Source organism: Pristiophorus japonicus, chromosome 13 (genome assembly GCF_044704955.1).
Source record: "Pristiophorus japonicus isolate sPriJap1 chromosome 13, sPriJap1.hap1, whole genome shotgun sequence".
Taxonomy (NCBI): Eukaryota; Metazoa; Chordata; class Chondrichthyes; family Pristiophoridae; genus Pristiophorus; species Pristiophorus japonicus.
In genome coordinates this window covers 178,848,648-178,861,515 of record NC_091989.1, presented here as the reverse complement: position 1 = coordinate 178,861,515, position 12,868 = coordinate 178,848,648, and the positions used below count along the sequence as shown (strand labels likewise).

The 12,868-nt window shown below is 48.3% G+C and overlaps 1 protein-coding gene across 2 annotated transcripts in view; it reads left to right on the top strand.

The window, feature by feature from the left end:
- The window catches only part of vat1l (vesicle amine transport 1-like), a 226,629-nt gene that overhangs the window by 202,521 nt on the left and 11,240 nt on the right, over positions 1-12,868 (top strand). For both annotated transcript variants that reach the window (XM_070897034.1, XM_070897033.1), the window contains exon 8: positions 7,898-7,981. In XM_070897034.1, coding sequence (XP_070753135.1) covers positions 7,898-7,981 — 84 coding nt within the window. The remainder of the gene's footprint in view (positions 1-7,897; positions 7,982-12,868) is intronic.

The following is a 12,868-nucleotide window of genomic DNA, read 5'->3' as shown; positions in this document are numbered from 1 at the left end:
TTGCACACCTCTCTCAGGGTGCTAGGCCGGCAGAGCGACTGAAAATCCCGAGCTAAACAGCCGGTCTCGGAGCACTCTAAGGGCCCAAGTTTCCACACGCGCCTGGAAAGGCGCAGTCCCGACCAGGACGCCAGTTTTTCGCGCCACAAAGTGCGCCTAAAAAAATCCTCGGTATTCTCCACCTACCTGCAGGTCCTCTGGCCCTCGGCGCAGCCAGCACGAGCTGTGGGGGGGGCGGAGCCAGGTTCCTGCACTGAAAACAGTGCCGGGACCTCTGCACATGCGCGCTACAGTGAGCACGCAAGTGCAGTAGCTCCAGGCGCCGAACTGTGTGGGAGGGGCCCGAAGCACGCAGTCCCTAGCCCTGACCCAATGGCCTCACTGGGGCTGCGTGAAGAAGGCTCCTCCCACGGCCAGCTCCTGCTTCCCCCCCGCCCCCCCCGCGCCCCCGACCAGACCCGACACCCGCTTCCCCCCCCCCCCCCCCCCCGACCAGACCCGACACCCGCTCCCCCCCCGCCCTGCCTCCGGACCAGACCCGACACCCGCTCCACACCCCCCTCCCCCGACTGACCCGACCCGACCCGCGCTCCTGTTCCCACTCCCCGCCCCCTCCGACTGGACCCGACCCGACCCCCCCCCCCCACCCCCCCACTGGACCCGACTCCCGCTCCCGGACTGGATCCGACCTGACCACCCCCCCACCTCTCATCTCTCTCGTTCCCCCCCCCCCCCTCTCTCTCCCCCCCCCACTCCCTCTCTCTCTCCCCCACCTCTCTCTCTCTCCCTCCCCCTCTCTCTCTCTCCCCCCCTCCCTCTCTCCCTCCCCCCCTCCCCCTCCCTGCCCCCCTTCCCCACTCCCTCTCTCTCTCCCTCCCCCCCCCTCTCTCTCTCTCTCCCCCTCCCTCTCTGTCTCTCTCTCACCCCCTCCCTCTCTCTCTCTCTCCCCCTCTCCCTCTCTCTCTCTCCCTCTCCCCCGCCCCCCCCCCCCCCCCCCGACCTGAACCGAACCTAACCGAACCGAACCTCCCCGACTCGACCCAACCCAACGCCACCTACCTGTAAATCTGGTGCTGGGGACGGGCCCTGCCCGAAGTCTCGGGCCCGGCCCGTTCAGCCTTCGGTCCCGAAAGGCCTGCCTGAAGCACTTTCACACAGGTAGGAAGATGGTTTATTTTATCTTTTCTTTGCTTATAAATGTTTATTCAGGTTGGATTTATTTGTATAATATTTGTAGAAGTATAAATAAGGATTGATTGTAGAATTTAATGAGTTCCCTTCCTCCCCCCCTCCCCCCCACCTTGTTCTGGACGCCTAATTTGTAACCTGCGCCTGATTTTTTAATGTGTAGAACAGGTTTTTTCAGTTGTACAAAAATCTTCACTGGCTCCATTCTACTTCAGTTTGGAGTACGTTTTCACTGTGGAAACTTTGAAATCAGGCGTCAGTGGCCGGACACGCCCCCTTTTGAAGAAAAAATTCTGTTCCAAAGTAGAACTGTTCTACCTGACTAGAACTGCAAAAAAAAAAATGTGGAGAATTGCTATTTCTAAGATAGACCGTTCTCCACCAGTTGCTCCTAAAAATCAGGCGCAAATCATGTGGAAACTTGGGCCCTAAGAGAGGCCTGGGGCGGGGGGAAAAACCTGAAGAAAACCCACCAAAAACTTTCCCAATACATAACTCACGTCACCACAATATAAATCGCAAAATAAAAAAAACAACGGCACGAATCTGAGGCCGACATTACTGACCTCACTGCGGACGTTACAGCTCAGACCGCCCGCTTTCACAGGCGATCCCAGCAGGGCGCTCGACGGAGCGCTACGGGTCGGGCAGCAGCCAAACATCGAGCCGGTGTCACAACCAGGGCATTACACACCAGCTTGCCTCTCCCGGGCAGTAATGCTCCGCGCCCCGTCGAAACTGGCACCGAATGTTCCGGTGGGGGCGACGGAAGCTGGCTGCCTGCCCGGCAATACTTACCGCTGTCATTGCTGCCCCTCCTCCGGGGCGCTAACAGGGATGGCAGAAGACCGAAATTCCAGCCCCTGTGGTCAGTAAAAGTTGGATTGCCATAAAATCCCAACGGGTTCACACACACGTGTCAGCTGTGGCTCAATGGGTAGCACACCTGCCTCTGGGTCAGAAGGTGGTGGGGTAAGAGTCCCTCTCCAGAGATGTGCACAAAATCTAGGCTGACACTCCAGTGCAGTGCTGAGCAATTGCGCCAGTGCAGCCTGAGGAAAAGAATGTTCGAAGACCAGGCCCTCAAAACTGCCACCAAGCCCATGGTCTACAGGGCTGTAGAAACTGCAGGGGATTCTGGGGAGAGAAGGGGAACAGCCAGTGGTTGTGGTCCACATTGGTACCAGCGACATAGGTAGAAAGAGGGGTGAGGTCCTGACAGCTGAGTTTAGGGAGCAAGGAGTAAGTTTGAAAGCCAGGACCTCAAAGGTGGAAATCTCAGGATTACTGCCAGTGCCGCGTACTAGTGAGGGTAGAAATAGGAAGGCTAGTCAGATAAATATGTGTCTGGGGCATTGGTGTAGGAGGGAGGGCTTTAGTTTCCTGAACAATTGGGACCGCTTCTGGGGTAGGTGGGACCTGTACAAGTCGGACAGGTTACACCTCAACAGAGACGGGACCAATGTTCTCGCGGGTGGTTTTGATAGTGCGGTTGGGAGCGCTTTAAACTAGCTTGGCAGGGGGATGGGAACCCAGGAGAGGGCTCTGAGCTAGTTAGAGTGGGTGAGAGCTCAGATGAACATAACTCCAAGAAAGAACGCAAAAGGCAGGAGGCAACAGAGCAGAGTAGCACTGGGGTAAGTGTAAACCACAAGGTGATAGGAAGGGACAATATGTATGAATAAAGGGCTGCAGGAGGGGTCAAAACTAAAAATCATGGTTTAAAAACGAGTATTAAAACACTCCACCTAAACGCACGCAGCATTCGAAACAAAGTAAATGAGTTGACAGCACAAATCATTACAAATGGGTATGATTTGGTGGCCATTACTGAAACATGGTTGCAGGGTGGCCAAGACTGGGAATTAAACATACAGGGTATCTGACAATTCGGAAAGATAGACTTGAAGGGAAAGGAGGTGGGGTAGCTCTGTTAATAAAGGATGATATCAGGGCAGTTGTGAGAGACGATATTGGCTCTAATGAACAAAATGTTGAATCATTGTGGGTGGAGATTAGAGATAGCAAGGGGAAAAAGTCACTGGTGGGTGTAGTTTATAGGCCCCCAAATAATAACTTCACGGTGGGGCGGACAGTAATCAAGGGAATAATGGAGGCATGTGAAAAAGGAACGGCAATAATCATGGGGGATTTTAACCTACCTATCGATTGGTCAAATCAAATCGCACGGGGTAGCCTTGAGGAGGAATTAATAGAATGCTTACGGGATTGTTTCTTAGAATAGTATGTTACAGAACCTACAAGGGAGCAAGCTATCTTAGATCTGGTCCTGTGTAATGAGACAGGAATAATAAACAATCTCCTCGTAAAATATCCTCTCGGAATGAGTGATCACAGTATGGTTGAATTTGTAATACAGATTAAGGGTGAGGAAGTAGTGTCTCAAACGAGAGTACTATGCTTAAACAAAGGGGACTACAGTGGGATGAGGGCAGAGTTGGCTAAAATAGACTGGGAACACAGACTAAACGGTGGCACAATTGAGGAACATTGGAGGACTTTTAAGGAGCTCTTTCATAGTTCTCAACAAAAATATATTCCAGTGAAAAAGAAGGGCGATAAGAGAAGGGATAACCAGCCGTGGATAACCAAGGAAATAAAGGAGAGTATCAAATTAAAAACAAATGCATATAAGATGACCAAGGTTAGTGGGAAACTAGAAGATTGGGAAAATGTTAAACGACAGCAAAGAATGACTAAGAAAGCAATAAAGAAAGGAAAGATAGATTATGAAAGTAAACTTGTGCAAAACATAAAAACAGATAGTAAAAGCTTTTACCGATACATAAAACGGAAAAAAATGACTAAAGTAAATGTTGGTCCCTTGGAAGATGAGAAGGGGGATTTAATAATGGGAAATGTGGAAATGGCTGAGACCTTAAACAATTATTTTGCTTCGGTCTTCACAGTGGAAGACACAAAAACCATGCCAAAAATTGCTGGTCACGGGAATGTGGGAAGGGAGGACCTTGAGATAATCACTATCACTAGGCGGGTAGTGCCGGACAGGCTAATGGGACTCAAGGTAGACAAGTCCCCTGGTCCTGATGAAATGCATCCCAGGGTATTAAAAGAGATGGCAGAAGTTATAGCAGATGCATTCGTTATAATCTACCAAAATTCTCTGGACTCTGGGGAGGTACCATCGGATTGGAAAGCAGCTAATGTAATGCCTCTGTTTAAAAAAGGGGGCAGACAAAAGGCAGGTAACTAGGCCGGTTAGTTTAACATCTGTAGTGGGGAAAATGCTTGAAGCTATCATTAGGGAAGAAATAGCGGGACATCTAGATAGGAATAGTGCAATCAAGCAGACGCAACATGGATTCATGAAAGGGAAATCATGTTTAACTAATTTACTGGAATTCTTTGAGGATATAATGAGCATGGTGGATAGAGGTGTACCGATGGATGTGGTGTATTTGGATTTCCAAAAGGCATTCGATAAGGTGCCACACAAAAGGTTACTGCAGAAGATAAAGTTACACGGAGTCAGAGGAAATGTATTAGCATGGATAGAGAATTGGCTAACAAACAGAAAGCAGAGAGTCGGGATAAATGGGTCCTTTTCGGGTTGGAAATCGGTGGTTAGTGGTGTGCCACAGGGATTGGTGCTGGGACCACAACTGTTTACAATATACATAGATGACCTGGAAGAGGGGACAGAGTGTAGTGCAACAAAATTTGCAGATGACACAAAGATTAGTGGGAAAGCGGGTTGTGTAGAGGACACAGATAGGCTGCAAAGAGATTTAGATAGTTTAAGCGAATGGGCTAAGGTTTGGCAGATGGAATACAATGTCAGAAAATGTAAGGTCATCCACCTTGGAAAAAAAAATAGTAAAAAGGAATATTATTTGAATGAGGAGAAATTACAACATGCTGCAGTGCAGAGAGACCTGGGGGTCCTTGTGCATGAATCCCAAAAAGTCAGTTTGCAGGTACAGCAGTTAATCAGGAAGGCGAATGGAATGTTGGCCTTCATTGCGAGAGGGATGGAGTACAAAAGCAGGGAGGTCCTGCTGCAACTGTACAGGGTATTGGTGAGGCCGCACCTGGAGTACTGAGTGCAGTTTTGGTCACCTTACTTAAGGAAGGATATACTAGCTTTGGAGGGGGTACAGAGACGATTCACTAGGCTGATTCCGGAGATGAGGGGGTTATCTTATGATGATAGATTGAGTAGACTGGGTCTTTACTCGTTGGAGTTCAGAAGGATGAGGGGTGATCTTATAGAAACAATTAAAATAATGAAAGGGATAGACAAGATAGAGGCAGAGAGGTTGTTTCCACTGGTCGGCGAGACTAGAACTAGGGGGCACAGCCTCAAAATACGGGGGAGCCAATTTAAAACCGAGTTGAGAAGGAATTTCTTCTCCCAGAGGGTTGTGAATCTGTGGAATTCTCTGCCCAAGGAAGCAGTTGAGGCTAGCTCATTGAATGTATTCAAGTCACAGATAGATAGATTTTTAACCAATAAGGGAATTAAGGGTTACGGGGAGCGGGCGGGTAAGTGGAGCTGAGTCCACGGCCTGATCAGCCATGATCTTTTTGAATGACGGAGCAGGCTCGAGGGGCTAGATGGCCTACTCCTGTTCCTAATTCTTATGTTCTTATGTTCTTATGTAATACCTGCCCTCCTGTATGGTTCAGAGAAATGGACCATGTACAGTAGACATCTCAAGTCGCTGGAGAAATACCACCAACAATGTCTCCGCAAGATCCTACAAATCCCCTGGGAGGGCAGGCGCACCAACATTAGCGTCCATTGATTATATTCAAGTGGGAGTTAGATATGGCTCTTGCGGCTAAAGGGACCAAGGGGTATGGAGAGAAAGCAGGAACAGGGTACTGAAGGAATGATCAGCCATGATCTTATTGAATGGTGGTGCAGGCTCGAAGGGCCGGATGGCCTACTCCTGCACCTATTTTCTATGTTTCTATGCTTCTGTGTCCTCGTCCAGGCCAACATCCCCAGCATTGAAGCACTGACCACACTTGATTAGTTCCGCTGGGCAGGTCACATTGTCCGCATGCCAGACACGAGACTCCCAAAGCAAGCATTCTACTCGTAATTCCTTCACGGCAAACAAGACAAAGGTGGGCAGTGGAAATGTTACAAGGACATCCTCAAAGCCTCCCTGATAAGGTGCGACATCCCCATTGTCACCTGGGAGTCGCTGGCCAAAGACCACCCTTAGAGGGGGAAGTGCATCCGGGAGGGCGCTGAGCACCTCGAGTCTCATCGCCAAGAGCATGCAGAAATCAAGCGCAGGCAGCGGAAGGAGCGTGTGGCAAACCAGTCCCACCCACCCCTTCCCTCAACGACTATCTATCCCACCTGTGACAGAATCTGTGGCTCTCGTATTGGACTATTCAGCCACCAAAGAACTCACTTTAAGAGTGGAAGTAAGTCTTCCTCGACTCTGAGGAACTGCCTATGATGATGATGAGGGAGTGCTGCACTGTTGGAGGTTCCGTCTTCCAGATGAGATGTTAAACCAAAGCCCTGTCTGCTCTCTCAGTTGGACGTAAAAGATCCCATGGCACTATTTCAAAGAAGAGCAGGGGAGTTATCCCCGGTGTCTTGGCCAATATTTATCCCTCATTCAACATAACAAAAACAGATTATCTGGTCGTTATCACATTGCTTTTTGTGGGAACTTGCTGTATGCAAATTGGCTGCCGTGTTTCCTACAATACAACAGTGTACTTCAAAAATACTTCATTGTCTGTAAGGTCCAGATAATATGTTTTAGTTTTTGTTATGTTGATTGAGGAATAAATATTGGCCAGGACACCGGGATAACTCCCCTACTCTTCAAAATAGTGCCATGGGATCTTTTATGTCCACCTGAGAGGGCAGACGGGGCCTGGTTTTAAAGTCTCATCTGAAAGGCGGCACCTCCAGCAGTGCAGCGCTCCCTCAGCACTGCACTGGAGTGAAAGGTGCTATAAAAATGCAAGTCCTTTCAAGGGGTTATTTTTCTGAATTGATAACGTAGCAGTGTGACCTGCATGGAAATCAAGATTACATGTGGGCTATCTCTGTTATTGTGGAGTGGTAGCAAAGTGGTTAAGTCACAGGGCTACTAAACTAGAGACCTCGACTAATAATCTAGAGATTTGAGTTCAAATCCCAGCACAGCAGCTGTGAAATCTCAATGGAGCAGGCTCAAATGGTCTACTCCTGCTCCTAATTCTTATATAATACCGTGAGCAGGTAGTGCGATTTGCCTTTTTGGATGCAGAGAGGATATTTCCACTCATAGAGGAAACTAAACTAGGGGACATGGTCTTAGAATAAGGGGCAGCCTATTTAAAACTGAGATGAGAAAGAATTTCTTCTCTCAGAGGGTTATAAATTTGTGGAATTCTCTGCCCCAGAGAGCTGTGGAGGCTGGGTAATTGAACATATTTAAGGTGGTGATAGACAGATTTTTGAGCAATAAGGGAGTAAAGGGCTATGGGGAGCGGGTAGGGAAGTGGAGCTGAGTCCATGATCAGATCAGCCGTGATCTTATTGAATGGCGGAGCAGGCTCGAGGGGCCAAATGGCCTACTCCTGCTCCTATTTCTTATGTTCTTAGACCTGAAACGTATAACAAAGACTCATTGTAGGCCTGTTGTTGCTGAGGATGTATTCAGGCTCTCTTCCTGAGAGAACTCACGACTCTGGCTATTGTTTGCAGGTGAAGGAGGCCATGCAGAGAATCCATGACAGAGGCAACATAGGAAAACTTATCCTGGATGTCGAGAAAACTCCAACTCCCCTGGTAAGTGATTCTTGGCCCTTGAAATCATGAAGTAAAAATGACAAAAGTTCAGATACCCAGAAGGAAAACCAATAGCATGTTCCAGGATCATGTTGGTGCCTAGTTGTTAACAGAAATGATTAGTTTCACTCTAATTGTTAAAAATTGAGTCTCGCGTTGTAAGCTCATTAGGTGATGAGGCCTGCAGCAAAATATACATGTGCCAGTAATATTTGGAATACTTCAGTGAACAGAGTCACTCGTTAGTTATGAAAACATAGGAGATGGTGAAAAAAGGTTGATTGGCTCAGAGTCAGGATAAATCCAGTTGGGCAGTCAAGAGCCTGTTTTCTTTAGTGTCAGCTGTGACTCAGTGGGTAGCACACTCGCTTCTTGAGTCAGAAGGTTGTGGGTTGAAGTCCCCACTCCAGAGACTTGAGCACATAAATCTAAGCTAATGCTCCAGTGCAGTGCTGAGGGAGTGCTGCGCTGTCAGAAGTGCAGTCTTTCGGATGAGACGTTAAACCGAGGCCCCGTCTGACCTCTCAGGTGGATGTAAAAGATCCCATGGCACTATTTCGAAGAAGAGCAGGGGAGTTATCCTCGGTGTCCCGGTCAATATTTATCCCTCAATCAATATAATAAAAACAGATTATCTGGTCATTATCACATTGCTGTTTGTGGGAGCTTGCTGTGAGCAAATTGGTTGCCGCGTTTCCCACATTACAACAATTACTACACTTGAAAAGTACTTCATTGGCTGTAAAGCACTATGAGTCATCCGCTGGTCGTGAAAGGTGCTATATAAATGCAAGTCTTTCTTTCTCCAATTGGCCCTGGGAAGATAGCGTGGCTGGAGGATGAACCAATAGCGGGGCGGTTCGCGGTGGGAGGTCATGTGACGGAACCGCCTGGAATACTCCCAACCAGAGTTGGCAATCCTAAATCCTAGACAAGGCGGAAATGTCTCTGTGCCTTTCCTTCCTTCCTCCCTCCCTTCCCTCCTTCCTTCCTTCCTTCCTTCCTTCCTTCTACTTCCTTCTTTTTTACATAGAATTACATAGATTATGCAGCACAGAAACAGGCCATTCGGATCAACCAGTCCAACAGCAACAACAACTTGCATTAATATAGCGCCGTTAACGTAATAAAACAACCCAAGCCACTTCACAGGAGTGCTATCAAACTAAATTTGACACTGAGCCGCATAAGGACAGATTAGGGCAGATGAGCAGAAACATGGTTGAAGAGGTAGGTTTTAAGAAGCGTATTACAGAACGAAAGAGTCGTGCTGGCGTTTATGCTCCACTCAAACCTCCTCCCGTCCTTCCTCATCTAAATCTATCAGCGTAACCCTCTATTCCCTACTCCCTCATATGCTTATCTAGCTTCCTCTTAAATGCATCTATACTATTTGCTTCAACCACTCCCTGTGGTAGTGAGTTCCACATTCTCTCCACTCTCTGGGTAAAGAAGTTTCTCCTGAATTCCCTTTGGATTTCTTGGTGACTATCTTATTTGATGGTCTTTAGTTTTGCTCTTCCTCACAAGTGGAAACACTCTCTCTGTATCCACTCTATCAAAACCTTTCATAATTTTAAAGACATGTCAGGTCACCCCTCAACCTCCTCTTTTCAAGAAAAAAAGAGACCCTGTTCATCCTTCCCTGATAGGTATAACCTCGTATTTCTGGTATCATCCTTGTAAATCTTTATTGCGTTCTCTCTAGTGCCTCTATATCCTTTTTATTACTATACTTGAAAAGTACTTCATTGGCTGTAAAGCACTATGAGTCATCCGCTGGTCGTGAAAGGCGCTATATAAATGCAAGTCTTTCTTTCTCCAATTGGAGAATTTCTCCAACTGTGTACCAGAATTGTACACAGTACTCCCAAGATACAGCAGGAGCGGCGAGAGACTGTAGAGGGATGTGATCAGGGCCCAGGGGAGGCATGAGTTCAGGGCCAAGGGCCCAGGGGCAGCACGGGCCAGCCCACACTGCGATATGTGTGCATACTAGGTCCATGCAGCAGAGCTGGTCTCCAGTTGTCTTGGTTAATCCTTGCCGCTGGACCAAGACCTAGCTCTGTCGAGCCCATGTGGTGGCTGGTGTGCAACAGCCACCACACGTTAAAAAAATCCACGCACAGGCATCTTCCACCCTTCAACATGTAGTTTGGTCCTTCATTGAAACACCTGTGTACTCATCCTTTTTTGGCATGGAAGCAAGTCATCCTCGCTTCGAGGGACTGCCCATGATGATGATGATGATGATGATGACTCCCAAGTGTAGTCTAACCACAGTTTGATACAGGTTTAGCATAACCTCTCTACTTTTCAATTCTATCCCTACAGAAATAAACCTGAGTGCTTGGTTTGGTTTTGTTATGGACTTGTTAACCTGTGTTGCTACTTTTAGTGATTTGTGTATTTGTGTTCCGAGATCCCTTAGCTCCTCTTTCCCATTTAGATTCTTATTTTCCAAATAATATGTGAACTATTTTTCTTACCAAAGTGTGATACCAAAGTCTCTTATTCATGTCAAAATTAATTTGCCAATTATGTGCCCATTCTGCAAGTGTAATAAGGTTTTCTCGTAATTTGTTGCAGTCCCCCTCGATTCTGACTATCTCTTTTTTTCTCTCACTTTCTGTTTCTTTTGCTATCAGTATCCTTTTTTCTCTCTTATTTCTCTCTTTCTCTATTTTCTTTCACTCGTTTTCTCTATCTCCTCTAAGGATTCAAAATAAAGTGAGCATTGGCAGCGATGACCCTAACCCTAACCCCTAAGATCTGGAATTCTCTTCCTAAACCTCCACCTCTCCCTCCTCCTTTAAGGCACTCCTTAAAACCTAGTCTTATTGGGATCACAGGTTGAGTCTCTCTGAAGGTTTACGCTCTCTTGTGGAGCGCCTGAGTTGGGGCTCCGGTTGTTGGGCGCTGGCCTGAGTGTCTGCTGTTTGCGCTGCCTCAGGCCTGTCCGGACTGCCCACAGTGATTTGGTTCCGGTGTTCGGTCACCTGTGGTGGAGTGAACTCTACATCGTGTTCTTCCTCTGCTTCTTCTATGGGGTTGCTGAACCTCCTTTTTATTTGATCCACGTGTTTGCGGCAGATTTGTCCATTGGCAAGTTTAACTACCAGAATCCTATTTCCCTCTTTGGCAATCACAGTGCCTGCGAGCCATTTGGGCCCTGCAGCGTAGTTGAGGGCAAAAACAGGATAATTTACATCAATAAATCGCGCCTTCGCATTCCTGTCATGGTAGTCATATTGTGGCTGGTGCCTGCTCTCGACAATTTCTTTCATGGTGGGGTGTATAAGGGATAGCCGGGTTTTGAGCGTCCTTTTCATTGGCAGCTCTGCGGGTGGAACCCCTGTGAGCGAGTGTAGTCGAGATCTATAGGCCAACAGGAGGCGTGATAAGTGGGTTTGTAGGGAACCCCCTTGGATTCTGATCATCCCCTGTTTGATTATCTGCACTGCTCGTTCTGCCTGGCCGTTTGAGGCCGGCTTGAACGGTGCCGTTCTGACATGGTTAATTCCATTGCCTGCCATGAAGTCCTGGAATTCAGTGCTTGTGAAGCACGGGCCATTGTCGCTGACCAAGACGTGGGCGGCGAACATTGCCCATAGACTTTCTACCGTGGAGGCTGTGCTTGAATTTAAAATGACACACTCGATCCATTTGGAGTAGGCGTCTACTACAACCAGAAATATTTTTCCCATGAAAGGACCTGCGTAGTCCAAATGGATGCGTGACCAAAGCTTGGCGGGCCATGGCCAGGGGCTAAGGGAGGGCTTCCCTGGGCGCATTGCCCAGCTGGGCACACGCGTTCACCTGCGAACACAAAGTTCCAGATCTGCGTCTATCCCTGGCCACCAAACGTGTGACCTGGCAATTGCCTTCATCATGACAATGCCCGGGTGCCCATTGTGGAGTTCTCTGATGAACACCTCTCTGCCCATCTGGGGCATGACTACACGGTTTCCCCACAGTAGGCAATCGGCCTGAATCGAGAGTTCATCCCTGCACCTGTGAAATGGTTTAAATTCCTCAGGGCATGCCCTGTACGTGGCTGCCCAGTCCCCATTCAGAACACATTTCTTGACTAGAGACAATAGCGAGTCTCTATTTGTCCAGACTTTAATCTGACAGGCTGTCACGGGTGAGCCTTCGCTTCTGAAAGCTTCAACAGCCATGACCATCTCAGCAGCATGCTCGGTAGCTCCCTCAGTGGTGGCTAGTGGGAGCCTGCTGAGTGCATCGGCGCAGTTTTCGTTGCCCGGTCTGTGCCGAATTGTATAGTCATAGACGGCTGACATAAATGCCCACCTCTGTTTGCGGGCCGATGCGTTTGCATTTATGGCCTTGTTGTCGGCCAAAAGGGACGTTCGGGGTTTGTGATCTGTCTCCAGCTCAAATTTCCTGCCAAACAGGTACTGCCGCATTTTCTTTGCAGCATATACACATGCGAGCGCCTCCTTTTCTACCATCCCGTAACCCCTTTCTGTCTGCGACAGACTCCTGGAGGCATAAACTACCGGCTGTAACTGACCCTTGACATTGACATGCTGCAACACACACCCGACACCATAGGACGACGCATCACACGTTAACACAAGTTTCTTACATGGGTCGTAGTGTTAACAGAGTGTTGGAACATAACAAATTGCGTGCTCTATTAAAAGCCCTTTCCTGGCTGTCCCCCCAGACCCATTCGCGACCTTTGCGTAGGAGCACGTGTAGCGGCTCTAGCAGCGTGCTCAATTTGGGAAGAAAGTTACCAAAATAGTTCAAGAGCCCCAGGAATGAACGCAGCTCCGTCGTGTTACGGGTTCTGGGTGCTCTCTGGATCACATCCGTCTTGGACGCAGTAGGGCTGATCCCGTCTGCTGCTACCCTCAT